At 41.8% G+C, this 26749-nt stretch overlaps 1 protein-coding gene across 5 annotated transcripts in view; it reads right to left on the bottom strand.

Moving 5' to 3' along the window:
• The window catches only part of scn8aa (sodium channel, voltage gated, type VIII, alpha subunit a), a gene marked incomplete at both ends in the record, with an annotated part of 46972 nt that overhangs the window by 6379 nt on the left and 13844 nt on the right, over window positions 1-26749 (bottom strand). Inside the window, 16 exons of one of the 5 annotated variants that reach the window (XM_080534903.1) lie at window positions 1517-1639; window positions 6711-6884; window positions 7677-7831; window positions 7979-8096; window positions 8760-9218; window positions 9394-9750; window positions 10034-10207; window positions 11643-11881; window positions 12130-12265; window positions 13867-14181; window positions 16692-16979; window positions 17709-17927; window positions 20468-20609; window positions 20752-20815; window positions 21170-21391; window positions 24450-24541. In XM_080534903.1, the coding sequence (XP_080391029.1) occupies window positions 1517-1639; window positions 6711-6884; window positions 7677-7831; window positions 7979-8096; window positions 8760-9218; window positions 9394-9750; window positions 10034-10207; window positions 11643-11881; window positions 12130-12265; window positions 13867-14181; window positions 16692-16979; window positions 17709-17927; window positions 20468-20609; window positions 20752-20815; window positions 21170-21391; window positions 24450-24541 (3277 nt within the window). The remainder of the gene's footprint in view (window positions 1-1516; window positions 1640-6710; window positions 6885-7676; window positions 7832-7978; window positions 8097-8759; window positions 9219-9393; window positions 9751-10033; window positions 10208-11642; window positions 11882-12129; window positions 12266-13866; window positions 14182-16691; window positions 16980-17708; window positions 17928-20467; window positions 20610-20751; window positions 20816-21169; window positions 21392-24449; window positions 24542-26749) is intronic. The other 4 variants (XM_080534904.1, XM_080534905.1, XM_080534906.1 and 1 more) reach the window with 4 other exon arrangements.

Below are 26749 nucleotides of genomic sequence, written 5' to 3'. Positions count from 1 at the left end.
GGCAGCCTGGTATATTTCCTAAGCTTCTGCCTAAGGTCAAGACACAAAACAGAGATAATGGACCTGGTCTGTGTGCATGAATGGACAAATGTCCAAGTATTTACTGCACAGTTCTGTTCCAAACGTTATTTCCAGATAGTCAAGTTTGAAATACATGACTTAGCAGATCTCTGAAATCGACCATTAACAAGTCATTGACACTGGCAGAAGCTTAACAAATATTTTCCTATTTTCCAAACCCACAACAATGCGAGTGTGTGGTTTCTTTCTCAGTCCCTGATGCAGATCCTAGACAAGCAGGAAAAGAGTGCAGTGACCCTCCAGTGGGCAGGCCCAGCAGAACTGAGCCAAAATGGAGTGAGCAGTGGAGGAAGAGGGGTAGAGGTGGAGAGGGAGGGGGGGTGCTGCACAGTGCTGCACACTTGGGGCTGGGTAGAGGGGAGGGGGGCGGACTAGGGACTGAAGTGAAGAGGGGAAGCTCAAACTAGAAGACAAGGCAACCAGTCCAAGGATAGAGAGGATAGAGGGACTACAGGTGACAACAACCAGGCGCAACCTTTTACTACCACAAAGAGGTCACAAAGAGGACCAATTAGATAATTCCATACAGATAGCTGAAACAACCTGAGATACAACTAGGGGCCAAAGGTTGGCCACTTCTGAATAAACCATTTAAACAGCATAGGACAGCAAGATGACACCTTATGCTGTAAATGGTTTAGACTACATTCAGAATAACTGATTTCTGTTATTTTAAATGTCACAGATTCCTCTGAATGGTTGTTTTGCAGCCATCCTCTTTGAGCAGGTTTGGTGTGATTTGTAGGGTAGGGGGGTTAGGCGTGCTGGTTCCTGCTGGTTGTTCTCAGTGCCAGATGCAGTAGGGGATGGGTGAGTTGGGGGGAGTGGGGAGGGGGGTTTAGGGGAGCAGGGGACAGGTGGAGGGAAGGGGGTTCTCGATTAAAAGCAGTGGTTCAGAATCAGGCCAAATGAACAGCCAATTGTTGATTCAAATGTTCTATGAAATGGCATGTAGTTGGATTATTTTTTTTTTAACTTATTTATCATTAACATCTCTCGAGGGCAATCAAAACAAAACAACAGAAGATGAAATCATTCATGTTTCTAGTTGCTATGTGATGAGGCAGCTTTGTGACAAATCCCTCTATTTTACAGTTTCTTTTTTTGTTCTATAAAGATAATTCTGAAAATATCAATTAGAGATTTTGAAAAAGATTCAATTGAAACCAGGGAAATAATTCTGCTGGTAATATTAATTTGTAGCATTACGTAATCTCCCAGCTGCATCATGACTTATTCTTTTGCAGATAAAGTATGGTACAGGATTTGTGTGCATGGAAAGGTGACGTCTTGTCTTTAGTTTTCCTATTTTAAAAAATCCCCCAATATGATATTGGATTTTTTTCTTTGGTTTGGTACTTTTGGATCAGTTCTAGCATGCTTAAACTGTTGAATGGGCATGCGGAAGGATCAGCTGCTTAGCTTTGGATCTTACCCTCATCCCTTCAAAACGTGACAAGGCTCTGAGGGGTCTCAAGGCCCTTAGTGTCCTGAGTGATTTAATGGGCCCTAGATCGGAGTAGCCCAGCGCATTAGCTACAAGGCTGACTATAGACACCTACACAAAAACAGAGAAGCAAAAGAGGTTCCAAACTGTTAGAAGTGAGAATATTCACTAGGGAAGAGACGGCCCTGGCATAGGAGAGTTGCTTGACATACACACATAAATCTATGCATGTATATACATGTATAATATTGCATTTATATATGTATATACATTGAGAGAGAAGGTCATGTTTAGTATAGGTTTTATGTGCGTAGTATTTTAGTAGCAGTAGTAGGCCGCAGGGGTTTTTTCTGTTATTTTAGGGCAGTTGGCAAGATGCGAAAACTCCTTTGTACCTGCAAAGAAACTTGTGATTGAGAGAGAGAGAGAGAGAGAGAGAGAGAGAGAAAGAGAGGAGAGAGAGAGAGGCATAAGACTCAAACAAAGGGAAAATTAGGCAGAAAAGTGTGCCACATGACTGATTTAGTACAGATACAGACGGAGGGGTTGGATTTGCGGGGGAAGGGGGGTTGGGGAGGGAGGGAAGGAGAGTGGTTACCCTGTAGAAGTTAATAAAAACCCAACAGACTTGAGAGCCTTACCCTTGCCCCTCTAACATTGTCTCTCCATGTCGCTCTTGGCTGAGGTATAAAATCCCATATAATTTAAGACAGACAAACTAACGGAACCTAAGAGAAAGAATACAGGTAAATATGTACAAGTATGTCATTTTTGCCATTTTCGACATTGATAAATAGCAATTTCAGCATTCAGCAATTTTAGCATTAGAATTAAATAGGAGAGCCACATTCACATAAACCACACACAGAAGAGGGGGGGGTGGATCAGCTAGTTATTTGCACTGGACGGCACTGAAAGGACGGAATGACACTGAGTACAGTGGAATTACACACAGAACAGCACACAACCTCAAAGAAACTGGTGCATCCCCCACTCTCACAGCGTCCGCCAAGCCAAGGCATCACTGCCACCTAACAACGCCACTCACAATCGAGTATGCATGACTTGGAAAGTTCAACGATGACAAAGCAACAAGGATTTCAATGGTCTTTGAATAAAGCTTCATTGAAATCTTTTTTTGGGTCCTCTATTTAATATACAATATATTCAATGTTAAATGATCATGGTCACAAATAAGGAATCAATGGGTCTAAATGGAGTAAGTTATGGTTTGGTAATTGTTAGAATGTGCCATTTAGCAGAATTTGCCATTTAGCAGACGCTTTTAATCCAAAGTGATTTACAATTACAGATTACAGGGACATTCCCCCTGGAGTAACTGAGGGCTAAGTGCCTTACTCAAAGGCACACTAGTGGTGGTGTTTCAGGCGGGATTTTAACTCACAACCTTACGATCACCAGTCCAACTCACTATCCACTAGACCACCACTACCCCTTGTGAAGCCCCTATGGTCCAGTGCCATACTGTATAGTTCACCTAAGCTAAACACATATCGTTAACGGAGGAGGAAATGGAGTTAAGGGAGTGTGGTCGATAAGCTGCATGGAGGGAAAGTGTGAGTGAGCAACGGAACTGTTGAGGAAAGATGAGGTCATCTCAACCAAGCAAAGCCAGCCATTAGAGGGGGGAGGACAGATAGAGGGGTTTGGGGTTGAATACTGCTATGGTAAGTAAACCTACAGAAATACTGACAACAGGGAAGACCGGGTGTGTGTGTACTAGACTCAATTTCCCTGACTATTGTTGCATGGGTGGTGAAACTGAGAGAGAGAGCACCAGTTCCTTAAGAAAGGGATATAAACAGTAAGACATCTGAAAGCACCTCCAACCAGCCACCGACAAGTACTGGTCAAACTCACCGCAAAAGTACACAACATCCAAAGCTGACCAGAGTCACAGAGGGGGGTTCTAATAAAGGCAACATCTTTATTTTGATTGGGGCCATTTATGTCCTTCATGATGGGAGATATACAAAGTCGCAATCGTGGTTCTAGCGGATTTGGCCAAGGATACAGTAGTTGTGAGCATTGTGATATGTAGCACATAACTGGGTTCATTTTCGTATGTGTCCTGGATCTCAAGGACTTATACATATGTCCTATACATAGAATGTATAGTACCTATGATTCCTTCTGCCAGGTTTTAATCATGGAGTCTGTTAACTCCTTAAGAAGCTGTCTGATAACCATAGGACTTCTCTACAGGCTTTTACGACGTGGTGGGGAAGCAAAAAATAAAGATTTTGCCTTCATCTACTGTTACAGTATTTGGGGTAGTTGTCACCTTCAGCCTGAGCCTGACCCCTTGGAGTGCCCCCCCTTAGGGGGCGCGACCCCCCCTGGGCCTGCTGTGTTGGTGCCCTCAGCGCCTCGTCCCTCTCTCAGAGCTCTGCAAGGCAAGGCCAATGACATCTGTGGCTGTGATCCCATGAGGACAGCAAAACAGAACAGAAACAGAAACAAAAAACAGAACACAACTAAAACCAAAGAAAACCACGACAAAATGTAATGAAAAAATCTAATTATAAATAAAAGGATGGAGGATGAATCCAGCAATCCTCACACATTGAACTATACTGTACTAGGATGATTTTCAATTACCTTTTTAGATTCTATTTTATAACAATATGATGTGTACTATACTATCTTAAATAAGGAAACAGGAAGCCTTGTACTATACAAAAACAAGCGTGGATGTGCTGTAACTGAATATCTGATTAAATTAAGTTTGGACCAAAGACTGGCATACTATACGTATGTTGAAACAAAGGACAGGCCCAATGCATTCTATCTTCACCATGAATATCACATACACTGTATAGTAAACTGCCATTTTCCTACCATTTTAATGCATTGTATTAATTCTGCTGTGTCACATTTGCTACATTCTAGCAACATTTCTCAAATGTAAACTTAATTAAAATACAAATAAACAGAAAGATATCAAAACACAAAAGGGATGTAAACACGGACACACAGACACACACACACACACACTCAGAGAAATGCATGCTGGTCTAATAATGATGGTGTCCCCCCTTCAGAGCCCACAGACATGGTTAAGAGCACAGCACAGGACGGCAGAGGCACAGGCCACAGGCCAACACACAACCCAGACCAGAGCCACTGAGCACAGCATTAAAGGGAGGGACCACTTGTCAGGACCAAACTTACCGCTGGCTGGCCTGCCTGTCCCCACCATCATTACATCTCAGGACAATGTCAAACATTCCTGGGGTAAGAGGAGGTTGAACACTTCAAGGAGGAAGAGGGTTGGGGAGGGGCGAGGGGGGTGGTGGGTAGAACAGTTGTTGTCACACATAAGCTGCTTGGGAAATGTAGGCCTTTGTATTGTCCCAAGTGTTGCTTTAACACGCTTCAACTCATCACAACCCTTGCTCTGGCTGAAGCAGGGGTTGGTGGAAAGTGGGGTGGGGAAGGAGGGCAGGGTTTGGGATACATTACAGTCAGTCCAGAGTGGACAGTATGAGTGAGTATAGATGTAATGTACACATGTAAATATTTATATAATTTGTTGTAGTAAAATCAACCCATAATATCATAGTATCAATGTCTTACGGGTACCGGTAACCTAATTCCCCATTATTTTAAGTTTAAGTTTCAAATAAAAATTCAATTAAATTCATACTTTATTTTTTATCAACGATTAACAGTAGAGTTAATATGAATAGGAACAATAGCTGGAACCAGCTGTATATTTGGGTAGTCTATAATCATGTCATTAAAATGGATAATGTATTAGTAAATATAATTCAGAACAGTAAAATGGCACGGAGTGAATGGTTGCTGTGTATTTATCAGTATTTGATTACCAGTTCTCATCCTTTATCATACCTAGTACTGCCATGAGTGGCTCTCCTGTCAGAGCTACTGTATTTTGTCTGCATCAGCACATAGGATATGTAGGATACTGTTGAGAGTTGGTTAGTTCAAGGACAAGGTCAGAACAGAGATTCTTCAAATCTGCCTATCAAAGCAGACAAGCACACGTCACATAATCACAGGGGATCAATTCTCCTCCCAACTTAACTTAAACATAATAATTGTAATAATTAATTAATCATTATATAAATAAACATCCAAGTATGCAACAACCCCCTCCCCCCTAACCCTAATTTAAATATAATATTGAAAGATCCTGTATTCATTAAAGTACATGTACAGAATGGAATGCATCATTTCCCCAATTCAAAGACTTTCAAAGTTGTCTCACAGAGCGGGGGCAGAGAATGAGAAACACTAAGAAATAGAAGGACAGAGACACAGATTAAACTTTGAATAAGTCAGGGACACATTAGAGGACATTTTACACAAAGACAAGATTTGACACATAATATCCTGTTGGGGTGAGCATGGCTTGAATATGCTGATCAATAATCTTTGTCATTGATGGACTGATTCTAATTTGTAATGTCATTCACATTCCAATATCAATGTTAGCAAATTTGAATCATTTGTCTTACTTAGAACTTAGAACAATAGAATTGGTGTCTATTTGCACATAATGGGAAACAGAGAACACCATTCCTTGCCTGTCCCACACTTAAGGCACAACATCACAAGCAGAGAATTGCCTTTGATATTCAAGCATCTCACATCCATGATCATACAGAGATATTGCTTCATGGAGATGTAAAAGGTGATAGGCATCGGCACACTTCATATGGATGGAAGCCATACTGTAGTATATAAACAGTAGAATCTTACTGTTTTTGCTAGTGTGACCACCTTCTCACCCATTCCATACCATGAAGCTGCAGTTCATTCTTCTATCCTATCTTTGCCCTCCCAGTCCCCCACCTAACCACACCCTGTTAAGCAACAATAGGAGCAACACTACAGTAGGTAGAATGTATAAACATCAGTCTCCAAAGACAGGGTACTTCCATACCAATATGCAAGGTGTGTTTTATATCAAAATGTGTGTTTTCACAGTGCAAGATCATAGTCATTACATAATTATTCTTTTCTGCGGTTTACTGTTCCTATCCCTCCACATTACAGGAAGTCTTGTAGGGTCTACTGTAGCTGTATGCAGTAAGTTGAAGCTTTAACAGCATGTGATTGAGGGTCAATAACACTCCTAGCTGCTACTAACTCTACCAGATCTAGGGTAAAGACACAGGAAATGTGTACTTACATCCACAATGAAGAAGTCCAGCCAGCACCACGCGTTAGTAAAGTACTTCTTGAAGCCATAGGCCACCCACTTTAGCAACATCTCCAGGATGAAGATGTAGGTGAACACCCTGTCTGCGTACTCGAGAACGATCCGGATAGTCTTCCTCTGTTCAATGTACACATCCTCAAAGGCCTGGGAGGAGGTAATCAATCAATAAATCAATCAGACTGTATTTGCATAGGACATTTCATAAACCCCCTTTAAAGGAAATATAAATTAAAACAAATGTGCAAGAGTTTGAGTTTGATGAATACATGCTTGGTAATTCACATGTAAACTAATGAAAATGTATCTACAACAGTGCTCAATCATGACTGATAGCTAACATTATTTATAATACAAAAAAACACTTGTGAATATTTCAATATATATGTCCATTAACGTAAACGTCGGCCTCAGCTCTTATTTTAGTACTATTTGACATGGCTGAGAACATGGCCCTCCTGACACCAGAAATAGATCCCCTATGTGATAAATGGTCCCAGTCCATTAATCACACAGTCCCGCTCTGACGCTCCAGGCCCCTCCCCTCACCATCTACAGCATAGAGCACAGGGGACGGGCCCAAATGCACCACTCCATGTCTACTTCTATTTCCTCACTGCCAAAGACAGCTCCTCAAGCAGCCAGGCTTCTCCTCTGTACTGCTTCTCACCTGTGTACTCTGTACTCAATATGAAATACACCACAAAGCTTTGCCATTAAGAGAGTTTGTATCTCAATTTAAACAGCATCATTGTTCCATATATACATATTCCTATAATATATATACTAACATAAATAGAAATGTTTCTACAGTTGAGGTTTTCTTCCCCATTGATAATCATTAGTTTTTCATTTAGCAGGTACATAATGTGCTGTACTGTACAGTATGTGTGTTTGTGTGTATAGGTGTGAGGTGCAGGTTGCTGCATCCATCCTTACCAAGGCCCCACTACTGAGCAGAATCATGAAGATGATGAGGGTCTCAAACCAGTTGTGTTCCACAATGAGATAGCAGGTCTTCCTCAGGAACCACCATGGTTTCCCCCAGCCGTGAGTGATGGGCACGTCACAGCACTTATACTTGGCAATACAACCTGACAAACAAGAGGACAGGCGGTACAATGAATTTCAATCACTCTCAAATAGCGATAATAAAATCAGTCAATTGGAATATGGGTTACAAAGGCGAGCAGATGAGAGTAACTGTTTGACTGTATCAAAGCCAGCCGGTCCTGTCCTACCATCCGTCCAGCAGGCGTCTGGGTCCAGGTACTCCTCCACTGTCTCCACCACCACCTCCTCCACCACGTCAGGCTTGATGTCTATGGTGCTGCCCTCAGACGAGCTGGTGTCGTCCAGCTACACACAAAGACAGACAGAGAGATGGGTCATAGTCATTCTACTGCTGCATTCATCCCAGAACTGTAACATTTGTGACCTACTACCAATAGTCAATGTAGAACATTCATACATAATATCATTAATAGAGAACTACTGACCTGTGTGTAATTAACCATGACTTTAATACATTCAAAGACTGCTGCCTACCAAGAGCAATCATAAGGCTTAACTGGATGGAATATCAAATAGCAAACTATCTACTCTAACATGCTCCTATCTACTCCTACTCTAAATCCTAAATGTCTTTGCACAGTTAAACATTTCTTTTTTTCAAAAACACAGATGAGCAGATATCTGTTTCATGCCCAGCTACAAAAATGATAAGTGAGTGTATTGAGTAATGGAGTTACTTCAGTGCCTTGGCAGTGAAAACACAGCAACGAAACAACAACAATGGAGTAAAGTATTACAAGAAACAACAAATCAACTATCTTTTGATACTGCACAGTACATGCATGTATGCGAAAGACACACTCTAACATCTACTACTATAGGCCTATATTGAAATTATTGAAATTTACGAAGCAAATAGGTCTTCCTCTAGCCTTTACATGCTTTTAAACATGCCGATGTATATCATTGTGCTCAGGAGAAACTAGTTCTATCTCTTCCGTCTCTCACCTCTTTACTGTTCTCGTTTTCCGACTCGCTGCTGAAGTCCTCTGTGTTGAGGTTCTCAAAGTCAGATTCGCCCACGGCGATGGGAACGCACACGGTCAGGTTGGGGTTGTGGATGAAAGACATGTGGTCCTCGTCGATCATGTACTTGCCTACGCTGCTGCCGATGCCGCTGGTGGTGCCGTTACCATTCTTGTAGTCCAGGTCACGGTTGATGTCTACGCCCGTGTGGTTGGCAATGCAGTTTAGCTTCTTGTCGTACATGTCGTCCAGAGGCTTCTGTTCGTCCTCTATCAGTGGCTTCTTCGTAATCTCTCGCATCTTGGCCTTGAACCAGGCAACGCCCTTCTTGATCCGGATAACTGAGATCTGCAGGTTGTTCATCTCACCGTCATCATCGGTGGCTGCCAGGTTGTCTGCACTGAACGAGCTCAGCAACAAGGCAAGGAACAGGTTCAACACCTAATAGAGAGACACACACAGAGGACAGGCTTCAGCTTCTCTCACCAGCCACAAGACTACTGTATTTATCAGCAGCAGCAACTAATGCCTCTCCCTCTGGTAAACTAGTACAACAGCCTGTTGTAGCAAGCCTCAAAGCCTACTTGGAGTTCACACAGCTCTATCTGATACTCACCACCAGGTTGCCAATGACCATGACCATCATGAAGACGATGAGGCACATGCCCTGTCCGGCCACCTCCATACAGTCCCACATGGTCTCAATCCACTCTCCACATAGCACCCGAAAAACGATCAGGAAGGAGTGGAAGAAGTCGTTCATGTGCCAGCGAGGCAGCTCGCAGTCCAGGGCAATCTTACACACACAGTCCTTGTAGCTCTTGCCGAACAGCTGCATGCCCACCACGGCAAAGATGAAGACAATGATGGCCAGCACCAGGGTCAGGTTTCCCAGAGCGCCCACAGAGTTACCGATGATCTTGATCAGCATGTTAAGGGTGGGCCACGACTTGGCCAACTTGAACACTCTCAGCTGAGATTGGGGAGGGAGAGAGTGACAGGACAGGCATCAGAGGAATACAAACATCATTAGCATGGCATCTTGTGAGCAGCAGCAATAGTTGGAGAAACAGCTGTTGATGAATTAGTTGGAGTAACAGCTGTTGATGAATTAGTAACTGCTATAGTGGTAATAGTAGACATAGCAGTTGTAGTAATAATATGTACAGAATTCTGGCCAGAGTAGTAGTACATAGTACATAAGTAATAGATATATATGTGATTTGTGTACACATAGGGGTTGGAAAAGTGTTTACCAATCGGAATGATCTGAGCACTGACAACCCCTCCACGTCAGCCAAAGCCAGCTCCACTAAACTCAGGGTGACAATGAAGCCATCAAAGCAGTTCCAGCCCTCCTGGAAGTAGTAGTAGGGATCCATGGCCACCAGCTTGGCAAACATCTCCACTGCAAAGATCCCTGTGAACACCTGTCAGCGACAAACACAGGTATGAGGAGATGTTTGTGCAAAATTAACTTGAGAGAAATATCCCCATTCAATAGCACACTTTGTTTAGGTGATATTTGGTGTGACGCCTCACCTTTCAACGTTGTTGAAAATCAATGTCACACTCGCTAGTCAACTAACAAAGGTTGTTTTGTGAGCCTGCTAACAATGTAAAGTAGTGTTATAGACTTATAGTTAACTAGGTAGTAGTGGGGATTACTCACCGACTCCATTGCATTGCAATATGTTGGCTTGACTAACGAGTGTGTCATTGATTTATTTACATTTTTCAGAATAGAAGTCAGTACAATTTGATTGTTCCCGGTTTCACTAGCTGCCGTCACATTTGAGTATGTTCAGTTGAGCTAATTAGGAGATGACTGTCCATTCTAGTCATTCAAGCAACTTCTGAAAAAAGGTGAATAATTTCATACAAACAATAGTAACATTTTTGTTTTGTTTGTCTGTTTGTTTTTTGCATTGGCCAGGAAATAAGACAATTATTCAAAAGGTGAGTGCTACCTTGCAATGACTATGTGCAGGTCTAATTAATAACTGAAGGTCATCTTTAAATCACCGAGCTGACAATGTGTGTGTCCATAGATCAAGGCGTGGCAGGAGGAGTCTGTGTGTGCAGTCCCTTGTTCAGGGAAGATTACTCATAATGCATTAAGGTTACCCAGAAACTCCCTCTAACAGAGTGTGCACTGCACAATGCTCACCATCAATTCTCACAATTCAAGTGACACTTTTAACTGCCCGGCAAGACACCCTTAGTGACACCCTTCAAGGTCCCAGCATGGGCAGGATCAAACTACTGATGGCAATATCCATGTCAACACAGCGAGAGTCTGCACCGCTCAAATGTACTTAGTTTCTCTAGAAATGCTAATGGAGAAAATGTACAGGTTGGGTTTTCTGAGCTGTGATTCAGGCACCATTTTAGAGCTGCTCATCGATCAGCCTGCATGAAATATTAATGCAGACCTCCCACAAGCCAGCACCCAGTGCCTGGGCCGAGGAAACAGCAGTACGGGAGAGAGAGTGAGAGACAGAGAAAGAGGGAGCCACATGGGGGGGGGGGGGGGGGAAACATAGGGGGGCTGGGAATGTTTTAATTTAGCTTTGAATTGGCAATTAAATAACTGCCAAATATGAGTACAAAAATAACACAGCTATTAAGAGATATTAAGATATTAATAAGAGTATCAACCCTGCAATCCATGCCATGATATTGCACCATCAAGAGGGAACAGAGATTGTGAATAGAGATTGTGAATAGAGATTGTGAATAGAGATTGTGAATAGAGATTGTGAATAGAGATTGTGAATAGAGATTGTGAAGAGAGATTGTGAATAGAGATTGTGAAGAGAGATTGTGAATAGAGATTGTGAATAGAGATTGCATGATGCTCACCAGGTTGCCAACTGACAGCACCCCCTGAAACTGCTCAGTCATGGGGTAGTGCTCCATGGCCATGAAGAGGGTGTTGAGAACGATACAGATGGTGATGGCCAGGTCCACGAAGGGGTCCATAACAATCAGGTTGACGATCTCTTTGATCTTCAGCCACACAGGACAGCACTCCCAGATCAGGAATGTGTTTGAGAACTTATACCAGCACGGAGGGCAACTGCGCTGAGACTCCTCCAGTTCTGAGGACAAGGGGAAGCGAGGAAGAGGCATCAAAATCCTAATGGGTTGCCAACTGTCACACTATAACATAATATAGTGTGACAGAGCTGCCACATGCTAACTGTTATGTAGACAATAATACTAGATAGCATTTGCATTATTGTTAGCATAACATCTGACATTGTTTGATATACAAGGCTGATCAGCAGGAGTTATAGGTAAAACTATGCAGCATGAGATTAGCTGGGGGAAATGAGAGAGGCAGTACCCTCCACTAGCGTGTTGGTAATGACGCTCATGACACTGTTGGCCCGCTCTTTCCGCCCAAAGGAGGTATTGAGCTGGTCCACAGACACCATCAGGGAGCCCGACAGCTTCTTCTTCACCTCAACCTCAGTAGTGGGCTGTCAGGAGGAGAGGAAGAATCAAGCACTGATGGAACAGACATGAACACCATCCCACAGCACCACCGGTGGCCGGGGGAGGGAAGTGCACTGCAGGGCGAGATTGGTGGGATAGAGGGATTGGTGGGATAGATAGAGGTTGGTTTTCTTTGGCACGCTTCATTCTTTACAGCATGTCATGGTAATGCTGGCTTTGAGTTCAACGCAGGAACATGCAGTCTCAGCCACAGTGGGAGCCTTGGCATTGGGATAGTTGACCTCATTGTGATAAATAATATGTAATAATCTCATTGCACATTATTTTAATAATATTTAAATGTCCAAATATTGAGAGGAGAGATTATTTTTGCATGACACGTATGCAATTATAGTGCTGGGGCAATAGCTAATTATGCTCAACTTGTAAAATAGGTCCCAATCATACAGTATAGGCTATACACCCATTGAACATTTTGGGTTAGGGTTAGACTTTATTTTACCTATAATAAGCAACTTCTTCTATCCATAACCTCATACCTTATCTGACCTTATTCCCATATCAACCATGAAGTCATCATAGCACTAGGAGAAAGAAGGGGGAACAGCAATTGGGTTGAGATTGTTGAAGTTGTCATGCATGAGCATGCACCAAGTCAAAGACGAGGAGAGGAAATTATACCATAGCCATTATTTTGTTATCATGCTGTGTCAGAAATACAGGCCCTGTATTCAGATTGATGGTCTCAAATTGTCTAACTGGCATTAGAAATATCATTGTGTATATGATTTTGTTCAGTGGGGTTTGTTTGAAAAGGAAGGTGGTTAGCCTTAAAATCTAGACAAATCTAGACAAATCTAGACAAATCTAGACAAAAGAAGATTATGTTGGTGACACTGGTGTGAGTGAAGACATGAGACAATGTCGGAAAGCAGTGAGGGGCATATGACTACAGTGATTAGTGTCCTCTGTTTCATCCTCCCACCACACAGACACAACCATAGCCTAGCACAAGCCCTGTCTGTCTGGAGGAGAAATATCTGATCACTCCCAAACTGAAGCCTCTCTTCCACCAGCGGTACACCATACAGCTAGGGATTGTTTTGGACATCATTATTAGCAGTGAGAGGAAAAATATGATTATAAAGATTGGTGATGGTGCGTTATAAACTTAACAGTATAATGAATATATTTGGTGTACTTTATACAGTGTAGTGTGTCATAGCAGCCTAGGCTATTTGAAAGATAAGAATACTGTATCCATGGACAATGGAAAACATACAAATGCATATATTGTTGTATCATTTGTGAATGTTCAGTATTATTGTGCTACAATGTGGATGGACAATATATTACGCTAAAAACTAATTCCAAATATGAGACCAATAATCTGGAAGTCACTGAATGACCCAGTAAGACCCTTCTACAGTCAATGTGAAGTTTCTCTGTTTGATTCTTTGGTTAGTGTTGGAGGGCAGCATACACTACAGGAGCAGGAGGGGAACGAGCGCTTAGCGTAGATACATACGGACTTGCAGAAGAAGAAGGTTGAGAAAGAGAGAGAGTCCGAAAGAAAGAAAGAGAGGGGCCATGCCTAGACGGGCCTACTTATTAACTTCCTTACACTGTCGTCAGTAGCTGCCTTATCTATTTTCACCTCGGGCAATAGGCGTCCACCAGACCCGGGGCCGATCAGAGACACCACGCCGTTGCAGTCCACTGTGCTGTTCCTCTTGCCGTGGTAGCCGCTGTAGCTGCTCCGCCGGTACGGGCTGAAGAGGGAGCCCCGCCGCTCCTCGCACTCTTCCACCGTGCTATGCTCATCGTCGGCAAACTCGTTCTCCGAGCCCACGTCCTTGGAGCGGCCCTTGAAGCTGAAGATGCTGCTCTTGCTGTTGTGGCGCGAGAGGAAAGGGGATCCTGGGATACTCAGGAGGGACTGGAGGACAAGGACAAGGCAGGAAGGGAGAGACAGGCCAGGTGAATAAGTTAGATTGATGGAGGAGTGAGGGTGTTTATGAGTTTACATCGATTGCGCCATCATTCTGGTCGTCTTTGTCATCAATTCTGGGGTCATAATGAAAGACAACATCTGTGGGCTACTGGATGAATTTAGAGCAGCGTGTGTGGATTTCCCTTAGGGAGCATATTCTGATGGAGTGATCATGTGACTTAATGAACAGAGGGAAATGCAAAATTAGGTCACTGATATTCTACACCAGCAAGGTCAAACACAGGACAGGAACACAGCTGAGTCCTCACTGAGGGAAAGATGAGCTGGACATGCATGAATCTGGACTTTACTACTGTATTGATCCTGTTACCACATTATACAATATACAATATACAGTGCCTATAGAAAGTCATCATACCCCTTCTTCACCTTTTCCACATTTTGTTGTGTTATAGACTCAATTTAAAATGTATTAAATTAAAATAAAATCATCAATCCACACACAATAGGCTACCACATAATGACAAAGTGAAAACAACTTTTTAGACATTTCTGCTAATTTATTCAAATTGAAACACAGAAATACCTCATGTGCATAAGTATTCATGCCCTTTGCAATGACACACTTGAAATGAGCTCAAATGCAAAAATGTCATCAACAAATCACTCAATAAGTTCAATTGAGTCCATTTTAATGCAAGGATAATAGTTTATGTAATTTTGGAATCAATATCTTTGTTTTTATAGGGTCAATGATTTGCATAGGAATCAATTACACACTGTGTGGTTCAGGTTGTCTTTACAAACTGAGCAAATGGAGAGGAACAAAACTGCTCAGGGACGCTCAATGCGAGCCTGTGGCCTGGGGAGACTTACAAAAATCTACAAAGTTGAATGGTGGAGAGGAAAAACCGCAGTCGATGGAACAACATCATCTCAGTCACTCTACAAAATGGTCTATAACCAAGTGGCCAATTAATGGAAAATAATCTATCTCATATCAATAATTGTGTTTGCAACAATGAATTCAAGTGATACAGCAAAGAAAGTGGCTGGAAATGTGTTTATTTAGTTTTAGGGTTAGGGTTACAAAGCATTAAGTTTAGTGCGAATCGAGCACATGCAATGCAGCTTCTACACCATCTCTCGTGTGAAGAATAGTGGTAGCTGCATTAAGTTATGGGTATTTGTCACTGGCAGGGACTGAGGAGTTTGTCCGGATCGAGAGAAAATTATCAAATATGCTGAGTTGGTAGTGACTACCTAATTCACATAGTGTGTAATTGATTCCTGTGCAATTCAGAGACCCTATAAACAAAGATATTCATTCCAAAAAAACAACTACCGTAACTATTATCCTTGCATTAAGATGGACTCAATTAATCTTATTGAGTAAGTTGTTGATGACATTTGTGTTTCAATTTTAATACATTTGCAGAAATCTCTAAAAACGTTCACTTTGTCATGTGTGTGGATTGATGACAATTGTTTTTTATTTAATCAATTTGAAATTGAGTCTATAACACAATGTGGGAAAAGTGAAGGGGTATGATGACTTTCTATAGGCACTGTATGTTCACAAAGGATATTTGATAAACTTTTGATCCCTAGCTTATTTCTTACTGGTAAAAGCATATTCACTATAATGGTCACCATCTCTAACACCATAGCCTAGCGCTAATGCCACTAGCATTCACATGTACACTATTGCTGTTCAAGATATTTCTCGATAGTTTATCATTGTGATAGTTTATCACTGTCAAAGGTTTGAATGCTCAATGTATCAATGCAGTCAATCAATACATATTATTAGTGTAGCATCTTTACTCATGCTATAAGCCCCTTGACTTGTCTTGTTGAACAGATACAGTACAATATGAAGGACACCATAAAGAGTGAGGAGGAAACAAAGCTGTATGACTGCTCTCACTGAAACATTAATGTAATCACAGTTAATAATTCAAACCTTGAACACATGCTACTGTATCTTTAGCTACAACAAATACACCCTGAGGTATAAACTCCAGCCAGATGCTGTTGCAAAGCTCAAACTTCACAAGTGTATCAATCAAGGCAGAACCATTGACATTGGACAGTCCACTAGGAGATATTTTACTTACTGTGTTTCATGCATAAACCTCTATGTTCTGCTGTTTCAATTTTGTCAGACAAGCTGGCTGGTCTGACAAAATTGTGGCATATTATATATGCTGACGCATATATCCAAAACGACTTACAGTACAGTGAGTGCATGTATTTTTTGTATAATAACCATATATTATATGGTCGCAACAGGAATCTAACTCAAAACATTAGCGTTGCTAGCACCATGCTCCACCAACTTAGGACTTATCTGTATTCACATAATATGGCCTGTACTTCAATGTTATTTCCCAAAAATACAACCAAGCCCAAATTCTTCTCAGCTGCCCAGCCCCAGAATGCATTACGTGGTGGCAAACTGCAGGCAAAGGCCATGACCCTTGTCTTCTCACCTGGTTCATGATGGACGACTTGCGGCCTAGACGGTTGTCCGGAAACCGAAAGCGGCTCCTCTTGCTGCCGTCGTCTGACTCAGACTTGACAAACTTCTCACTGTCTCCCTTCTCCTCGCCCCTGGACTGCTCTTTCTGTCTCCACTTCTTTTTGCGGTTGCGTCGCTCCTTGGCACTCTTGGAGCTGAGCTTGGACATTTCTGACGAGCTGCAAGACATGTGTCCCCCACCATCGTCCTCCACTGCATCCTCAGACACTGTGCCCGCCGAGGTCGCCATGGCAGCAGCCTGAGAGACAGACACACACACACACACACACACACACACAAACACACACACACACAAACACACACACACACACACACACACACACACACAAACACACACACACACACAAACACACACACACACACACACACACACACACACACCAAGGAGGTGCAGGAGGTGTTCAATGGTAGGCTATACTATGCTCATGCGTGACGTTAGAATTACAAGGTTCTATCTCAATTTTTGGTCAAAATTTAGTTTTTTACATAATCTGATCCATTAAGTGTTTATTAATGCCTGTGTGGTGTTATTTTTAAAATGTTGACATTTTTAAATTAGTAATTAATCAAATACAAAGGTTCCATCTCACAAAACATAATGGAATGTAAAAACGTTGACGCTCAATATCTCTGAACTACCCTAAACTGAGATAGAACCATATAATTCTAAGCTCACGCATGGTCTATGTGAGAGGACTGGTTCCCAGGTATGGTGCGTGACTTTGCTAGTTTCAGAGTGCTGTAGTTAGCTACTGCATTGCCTGCTTTAGGTCCATCTGTCACCAGACAGCATCCAGCTAATGTGATGGGACAGAAGTGTCTGACTATCTATCATATTACACATTAAAGGTAATTGACTGAGGTTGATATATTATGTACTGTATAACATCATATTATAATAATGCACACACACACACACACACACACACACACACACACACACACACAAATGCAGTGTTTATAGTGCCTTTGTGCTGACCTGAGCATCTTCCTGCTGTCTCTTCAGCACCTCCAACATGGCTTTAAACTCCGCCTCCTTCTGCTCGGCCTCCTCCATGGTGGCTTGGTTCTGCTCCTCATAGGCCATGGCCACCACAGCCAGGATCAGGTTCACCAGGTAAAAGGAGCCCACGAAGATCACCAGTACAAAGAAGATCATGTAGGTCTTCCCTGCTGCCCTCAGGGTCTATAGCAGAAAGGAGCAGAGCATAGGGTTCAGACACTGACACATGGGCTCTGACCCCAACCCAGCTCAGAAATGATGTCACAGCTCAAAGGATCCAGTTATCAGGGTGAATGGAAAGCTACGAAAGCTATATCATCTGTGCAGGAGGAACAGATTGATTTATGCCCGACTTCTGTATGCTGTATAGACATAAAGAACTGGATGAGCAAAGAATGTCAAGAATGTTAAGTAGAAATCTAAAATTGTGGGTGGCAACACTTTCATACATTAAATGCAGTATGATTACATTTTTACATTTACATTTTTGGCATTTAGCAGATGCCTTATTCCAAAGCGACTTACAATCAATACAATTGAATACTAAGCAAGTGAATCATCAATCCACCAGTCGTAGCAGGAAGAGTAATCCAGCTCAGGCCCGGGGCCATTGATAGAAGGAAAAACCTTCTCCTATCACCTTCTTCTAAACCTTTTTATTTATTTATTTTACACTGGAGAAACAGAGAAACCGTACAAGGGGGGCAATAGACGTTTTTAGGGACACAGTAGAGGGGAAAGCGGGTGTCTTTCGGAGACGCAGTGCTGAGGGGCAGAAGATGTCTCAGGAGGAGCAGTTAAGGTGTATGATAAAAACAAACTACTATACTTGTATTTTCTGCTTTCACATGATTTCACATGATTTGAATTTTCTGCATATGCATTACTGTATGTGAAATGGTAATAATGGTTTGGTATTGATTTGACACAAACAATGCACAACAAATATTTCATACACTGCATTTCCTTGGATTCCCAGCATGGTCACAAGTTAGTGTCATTCATCAAACAAAGCCTCCAGATCTGCATTTTGACCTACTTTTACATGTACACCACACCAGTGAGCACACAACCAATTTACTGTAGATTGAGGAACTATCCTCTGTGGAGACAACATGTAAGGAGACGTGTATCAAAAATAATGTATTACATGATCATAACATCATCAATTCAAGTATGTGCTAAAATCTCTTTCTGTCAGTTATATTCCAGAGGCAATTTAGGGTTTTGAAGTGTAACAAAACCAGTGCAGGCAAAGCTCCAAATGAAGACTTTTCCCATCAGGAACATCCCTTGGTCCCTCCTTCAAAAACAGGGTGTATTGTCTGCAGGGAGCAGATTTGAGCAGGGAGGACTTCCTGGGATAGGGCACAGCAATTCCCTCACACATCAATTATGAATGTAGTTTACATGCAGTGCTGGAAAGAATATCCAACACAACACACTGCGACACAAAAAGCACAAAAAAAAATGCAAAAAAAAATCTGCAAAAAACTGGAAGTACCCCCCCCCACACACACACACACACACACACACACACACACACACACACACACACACACACACACACACACACACACACACACACACACATACACATACCTCAGATTCCATGATAATATAATCTGTAGATGTGCAGCAAATTATTTACTGAAACATTAAAAGCCACTCATGTTTGAGCAGGCAATGCATGAATGCAAGCACAACTGTTCACAATGCTGGGTTAAACTAGATAATAAAAGAGTGTCTGATCTGATAACCCTATGATAACCCCCAACATTTCTAACCAATGCACACCATATTTAGATTTTAAAAAGGTAGTAAAGATGTCATTAAGCAGGAGAGAAGTTTGGAGGGAGTTCCCATAATATGAAGATAGGCTAATACGGAAACATAGATTTTGAGATATGACCAAAAATAGGGTACAGCTCTGAAGCTCCCATCTGAGAGTCCTGTCTCATCTCCCTAATTGCCCATACTGTAATCCTGAGGTAAATATTTAATGCTTCCCTCCATCCGCCCCTGTACAAAGAGGAAGCCTTAGTGCTTCCACCATTACAGAGGCTGAGGATATTCTGCTGAGCTGCAAGACAACAGTATTGAGTCAAGCCACAGTATGCAAATGCAGCTTGAGGATGGGGAGTTATTATTGATGGTGGGAAGGTAGTCTTTTTAAAAATTGTTTACTGATTTATTGCCATGCAATCAACTTGTCAGTCAATTGTTGGAATTTGGTATTTTTGATCTAGGCACAGGGTGTAAGCACAGGGTCAGCAATAAGGGGTTAAGTGCAGCAATTAAGGGCACATGCACGCCCCCTGATGCGGGGATCAAACCAGCGACCTTCCGATTACTAGCCAATGCTAGTAAACATCTGTGGAGATATCGCCATATTTTAGGTACATGGGATCTCATGGTCGCACACTGTGCTGTAAAGGTGACATGTATTGTGTTAAAGCAAATCTCAATAAAATAACACACAAAAATGAATGATAAGCAGCATTTTTAAAGTTTGGGGCTGACTCCTGCCAATCATATTCCTGATCAGCAAACAAGCATACATTTCACTCAGTGAATGTCTGAGAAGGAACTGTAATGTGATAGAAAGGGCATAGCAGCAAAGTGTTTGCCAGCAAAGTTATATTTTGCATTTGACATAAACTAAATAAAAACTGATGTGCTAGAATTGTGTAGAGGTTCAACATGGGAAACAACAGCCTTACCAGCATGTACAGGTTCTCCCAAAAGTCCTGTGTCATGAGTCGAAAGAGAGCCAGGAAGGCCCAACCGAAGCTGTCGAAGCTGGTGTAGCCGTAGTTAGGATTCCTCCCAGCTTTCATGCATGTGTAGCCCTCGGGGCAACGACTGAAGGGAGAAGAGGCACACAACCCATAAGTGACTCAGCATTATCTACACACAAGCAAATGTGGCTCCAGTCATCTGTGTTAATAATACGACAATGACACTGGGCCTTTAACAGCAGCCGCAGGAGGAGGAGGACACTCACCCAGAATCGGAGCTGTTACCACATAAAAGGGCATCCAGTTGTCCGGGAATGAAGTAGAAATTTGCTGGTGAAACAAAATAAACAAAAAGAGAATCTTAGAAAAGAATATTGTTCATTTAGTGTCAAAAGTAGATTTTAGCGGTCTACAGTGCACACATATGCCCATGTCAGCATGGGTTCGAATCCAGCCCATGCCCTGCTGACATGCCCTTTCTTACTTTCCTGTCTGTCTTCACTATATCTGTCCAATAAAATAAAATGAAAAAATGAAAAAAATGAAAACAAATTTGTGGGACTTCCCCACTCAGAAAAGTGGATCTTATATTTGGCTTTTACACATGAGCTGAATCCAATTCCCATTCAAGTCACTGCCAGCTCATCAGGGGTAGTATTATGTTGGCGTGTTGTGACTACTCACTGTCGTTCATGCTGTACTCTTCCCAGTCAAAGCCCTTGCTGCCATTGGCCAGGTAGTTCTCTGTGGCGTTGATTGGCCAGATAACACACTTCTGGCGCAGGTTACCCATGAAGAGCTGGAGGCCGATGAGGGCAAAGACACTCAGGCAGAAGACGGTGAGGATCATCACATCGGACAGCTTCTTCACTGACTGGATCAAGGCGCCCACAATGGTCTTCAGGCCTTCACGCACGCACGCACGCACGCACGCACGCACACACGCACACACGCACACACGCACACACACACACACACACACACACACACACACACACACACACACACACACACACACACACACACACCAAGGAGGTGATGCAGGAGATGTTCAATAGTAGGCTATAATATGCTCATGGTCTATGTGAGAGGATTGGTTCCCAGGTATGGTGTGTGACTCAGTGCTGTATTGCCTGTTTTAAGTCCATCTGTCACCAGACAGCATCCAACTAATATGATCACTATGGTTAGGGGCTAACCCTAACCCTAACCCTAACCCAAACCCTAACCCTATCATACTATAAATTAAAGGTAATGACTGAGGTTGATATAATATATAACTGTATAACATCATATTATAATAATTAAACTGTAACAGTATACTGTACATCAGGCATGATAATTAGCCATGTTGCACAATAGAATCATGTCAATAAGATTAACACAGATATCCCAGTCAAGATTTTCATTATTTGAAAGTAGTTAAACATCTTTACACACAATTGAAAAAACAGACATACAAAACATTAATTTGATACACAAACAAGAAATATTTAAGAGCCATTCCCCTCCTTACAGATCTATTGAGACACTGGCTATATGATACAGAGAAAAATATGACATGAAAGTAACATATGACTATTAGACCAGGAGGAGGAAGACACTGCCTTACTGATTTGCGCTGCATTGCCAGTGATGGATTACTGAACAAGAGGGGGAGGGCTCAGAACAACAGTGAGAGGAAATCCATAAAAACAAACCACAGCAGCACAAAGAAGGGCAATGAGAAAGGGACAGAAGGCACAGGCAGGGGGACAGAAACCACATGCAGGTCATTTAAACGCCAAGGCTGACCATCGCTAACTCAGGCGTTCTCTTAAAAAAAAAGAGCCTTGTATTTTTGTGTCATTAGAAAAGCACAGACTCCCCTTTACCCCAACCCTATAATCTCACCTACATCTTTAATGAAGACAAAATCATTTACCTTCAGGACAGGCATCCTCTCAGCACTCACTTTGTATGGATCCATTGAAAGCGGGAGGAACTCAAACAAGGAACTGGAAAGTCCCTCACCCACAAGGGGACTTGTGTTTTCCTCTACATGTACAGCAGGCATATATGTATCTACAGTACAGTACTATCACTCCTTGTCAAACATCCTCTAAATATGGACTTAATATCTAGGGATTTCACTTGTGGCTTAAAACAAGAATACCTTTACTCCAAATCATGAACTATTGTCCTGATTTACCATAATCATAAGAACGTTTACTTGAAATAGGAGTTGGTGAGAAGCACACACTTCCAATAATTAACAAAGTCAAGACTGCTAAATCTTTGAGATACTGATAAAACATCTTATACACTGAATATCATTAGAGGACCAATAAATGTTGATCATATAAGGTCCCTCTAATTCTACCAGGCATAACAAAGAGGGGGTCTTTTAAAAACCACTGTTCCAACACTCCTTTTTCAATGCTGACTAAAATGTGTCCAACAGCTCATTACAAAAACAATTAAATATACTGTTATAATGCGGTATTAACTGTATTGTGAACTAAAATCATCGCGTTTCTGTAAACATGTATATGTTATAACGCCACATTTTACAGAAATTAAATAAAGTCCCTTTTTGTGCATTTTAGTCCCTGAGGAATTTCTCCATCACAATTATGCAGAATTGTTGTTTATTTTTTCAGTGAGATTGATAGTTGAACATCCTCTATCATGAGATATGATATGCGGAGTAATTTGTTCATCATGTCCAAAACCTCAACAATGTTAGCAGAAATGCTCTTTCTTTTTCTGTGATGCATCATTCAAGTAGGTCATATAAAGAAATATCAAATAATCAAAAATAAACAAAACAAAACGGGCAAAATAAACTTTTCAATGCCATTTGTCAGCCAAGCTCTTAATAGGCTAATATTGTAAAGCAAGTGACTCAAAAGCATCATGCAGCATAAAGTATGTTCACAAACTAGGCTTGGCAGTCTTCATAAATAGACAATGGGTAGATTCTGTGGGATCTTACTAAGACCTAAGCCATTTTTTATCTGGACATCAGCATTCTGTACCATACGTTTCTTTGAGTCTGGTAGAATACAATTCACAAAGGTCATTCTTTCACCTGAAATAAGGTATTTTTTAAAAACATCATGAAGAATTCATTTAATCTATTATGATCAAATCACCATCGTCTTTGAGCACAGTACAGTGAATCATAAAAGGCTATTTAATAATAGCTATAGCATATTACAGTATTATAACTACTGCACACTACTGGATTACATGTATACCACTGGAATAATTTACTACTGTACTGTATTGTATTGTATTTCATATCATCGTACTCTGCACAGCATTTTTGCACTATTGAAGCCACTGTAAAATCCATCACTTTATTACTTTATCAATGTAGGGTTACTTTTTTCTACTTACTTACGTTACTTAGTATTATTGTGTTATAATTGTGTTTTTGTATCTGAATGCTGTAATGTCAGTGTTGAGAAACCAAAGCCAAAGAATTTCACTCTTGTGTACTTGTACAGTAAGATGTAATAAAAGCGATTCTGATTCTGAGCTACTCAATATGTTAAAGAAAGATGAATCCCATATTCAATACACTTATGTTTATACTGCAGAGAATATTCAAGCGCACTGGTAATGTCACAGTTTCCTGTGTTTTAGAGGTGGGATTTTGCCTATTCCAAATCCTAGTCATACTGGAGGGAGTGGGTTAAAGCTATTTCTGAGGAGGAACACAGCTGCCTTGGAAACTAGTCTCATTTATAATGAGAGTTCTACTGGGGCAGAAGAGAGTGCAGACACTTTGGAGTGGATCCTAGAGTAGACTGCAAAGCCTATCAAAAATGTATTAGTACCATTTTTGATAATTTCAGAGAAAAAATAAATCAAAAAATGGTTATCTCCAATTATTTGTTGTTGCTTAAATAATAACAATAGTGAGTAGAAAAAAAAGGGTGAGAAGATCAGCCTTAGTGTTTAAACTGAGTCTCACCTGGAATGACAGAGATAGTTTTCAATGCTCGGAGAACTCTGAATGTTCTCAGCGCAGATACATTGCCCAGGTCCACAAACTCTGTTATATATCTGAAATAAGGGAGGATCACACACAAAACAAACACCAATGACAAAACCACACACGCAAGAGCACAACACCACCGACCAACCAGGAAGAACGCCACTCACAGAGCCTGTCCACTGAGGAGGGGGAGAGGAAAAGGAAAGAAAAACACAGACACCTAACATCGACCCCGCCCCCATCCCCCCATCCTGTCTTACCTGGAATTACAGATATAGTTTTCAATGCCCTCAACACTCTGAACGTGCGCAGAGCTGAGACATTGCCTAGGTTTACAAACTCTGTTATATACCTGCAGAATCAAACCAAAGTTACAAAGTCTTGTTATTTACATGCTGAAATGAAATGAAACATTTTCAGAAATGAAGGACCCTAAACTTAGGAGGCTAAGCTACATATCATATCATTCTACATATGATCATCACAAATATAATGATGAGGTACTGTTAATAATTATTTTTTATTACATTTCTAGAGCATTTATAATACTAGTACTTACATCTACACATGCAATATCTAAAAAGCAACCTAAGCCTAAACAGAATCCTGATGTCTCCAACAGATTGGAAGAGAACAAGTAAACAAGAGAGAGTGAGTAGGAAAGAGAAATGGTGCTTTTCCACTATCGGCCCGGCTCGGCTCGGCTCGGCTCGGCTCGGCACGCTTCGGCACGCTTTTGAACAGTTCTGGTTTTCCACTATACACAAGAGACCAGGAACTAGTAGGAGGAGTAGGAGATAGTAGGCGGAGTTACGCGTCATAAAAGCGCGCCATGGTGGTGACGTATATTTTCACGAGACACAATACAGCCACAACAATAGCGACATGGAGGAACTTGAAGCTATCGTATACTTTCTCCTCGGCATGTGGTATATTATTAACCGTGGTTTTTTGGAGAGAAAGAGAAAGAGAGAGAGGAAGCTATGTACACATAATAAAGTCATGTTTTTTGAACCCTTAAAACCACTGCCTTCACTTGTCTGCTTTATGAACTGTAGTATCATTGTGTGCCGTGTTATTCACGGGCAAACACGGTGCCCGGAGGCACCCTTTGCGGGTTAATAACTGTGATTTACCGTGGGTTAGGATAACAATTCCCTGTCCTCTCCCCTATCGTGTCCGGATAGGGGAGAGGACAGGGAATCCAGAACCATTTGAATGGTGTCGATACGACACTGCTATCACGGTCGACACAGCGCGGAGCGAATTCCCTGTTAAAACTTTTCTCTCGCCCCGCTGTCAACGGGAGTTTCAACCAGCTGGCGCGGTGCTGCAGGCACAGGTTCATTGAGTTTACGGTTAAAAGCAGTGAGGTGATACGCAGGACTACGCCGTATACCCACTAGGAAAGCCAAGGATTTCCATATACCCACTTAAAAATGTGTGAGGATACGTAACAGCGTTTTGTGACAGAACTTTCACTTTCATTCATAAAATTCACCCCGTCTGTGTTACGAAGCACTTGACTTTTGGACCATTGAGACTGACTATAGCGTCATATACCATCAACGGGGAGAGATGCGACATGAAATATGTCAAAATGCAGCACTATCTATCATGCACAGATCAGCCTTATAACATGTCATTTATATATATATAACGTTAGACAGGGAGCACATTTTTATGGCGTTCCGAAATGAACAATATGAGGCTGGGAGGGAAAAATCACAGTATACCCACTAGAAAAAACTAGACTACACCACTGGTTAAAAGCATATCTTCTCGGGGTGTCAGTGCGGTGGTTAAGGGCTCAAAATGACCGTATACCGATGGTGAAGTTAGCAAAGTAGTATTGTGTTTGTACCACCTCCATAGCCGGTGTTATTCACAGGCAAACACGGTGCCCTTTGCGGGTTAATAACTGTGATTTACCGTGGGTTAGGATAACAATTAAAACGTGTCCGGATAGGGGAGAGGACAGGGAATCTGAAACCATTTGAATGGTGTCGATACGACACTGCTATCACGGTCGACACAGCGCGGAGCGAATTCCCTGGTAAAACTTTTCTCTCCCCCCGCTGTCAACAGGAGTTTCATCCAGCAGCAAGCGGTGCTGCGAGCAGCAGCGGGTGAACTCCCGGTTCATTGAGTTTACAGCATAACTTCTCGGGGTGTCAGCGCGGTGGTTAAGGGCTCAAAATGACCGTATACCGATGGTGAAGTTAGCAAAGGAGTATTGTGTTTGTACCACCTTCACAGCCGGTGTTATTCACGGG

Source organism: Nansenia antarctica (assembly GCF_963989245.1).
Source record: "Nansenia antarctica genome assembly, chromosome: 6".
Lineage (NCBI taxonomy): Eukaryota > Metazoa > Chordata > Actinopteri > Argentiniformes > Microstomatidae > Nansenia > Nansenia antarctica.
Note: the sequence above shows the minus strand (reverse complement) of the source record. Positions and strands in the feature narration are given on the sequence as shown.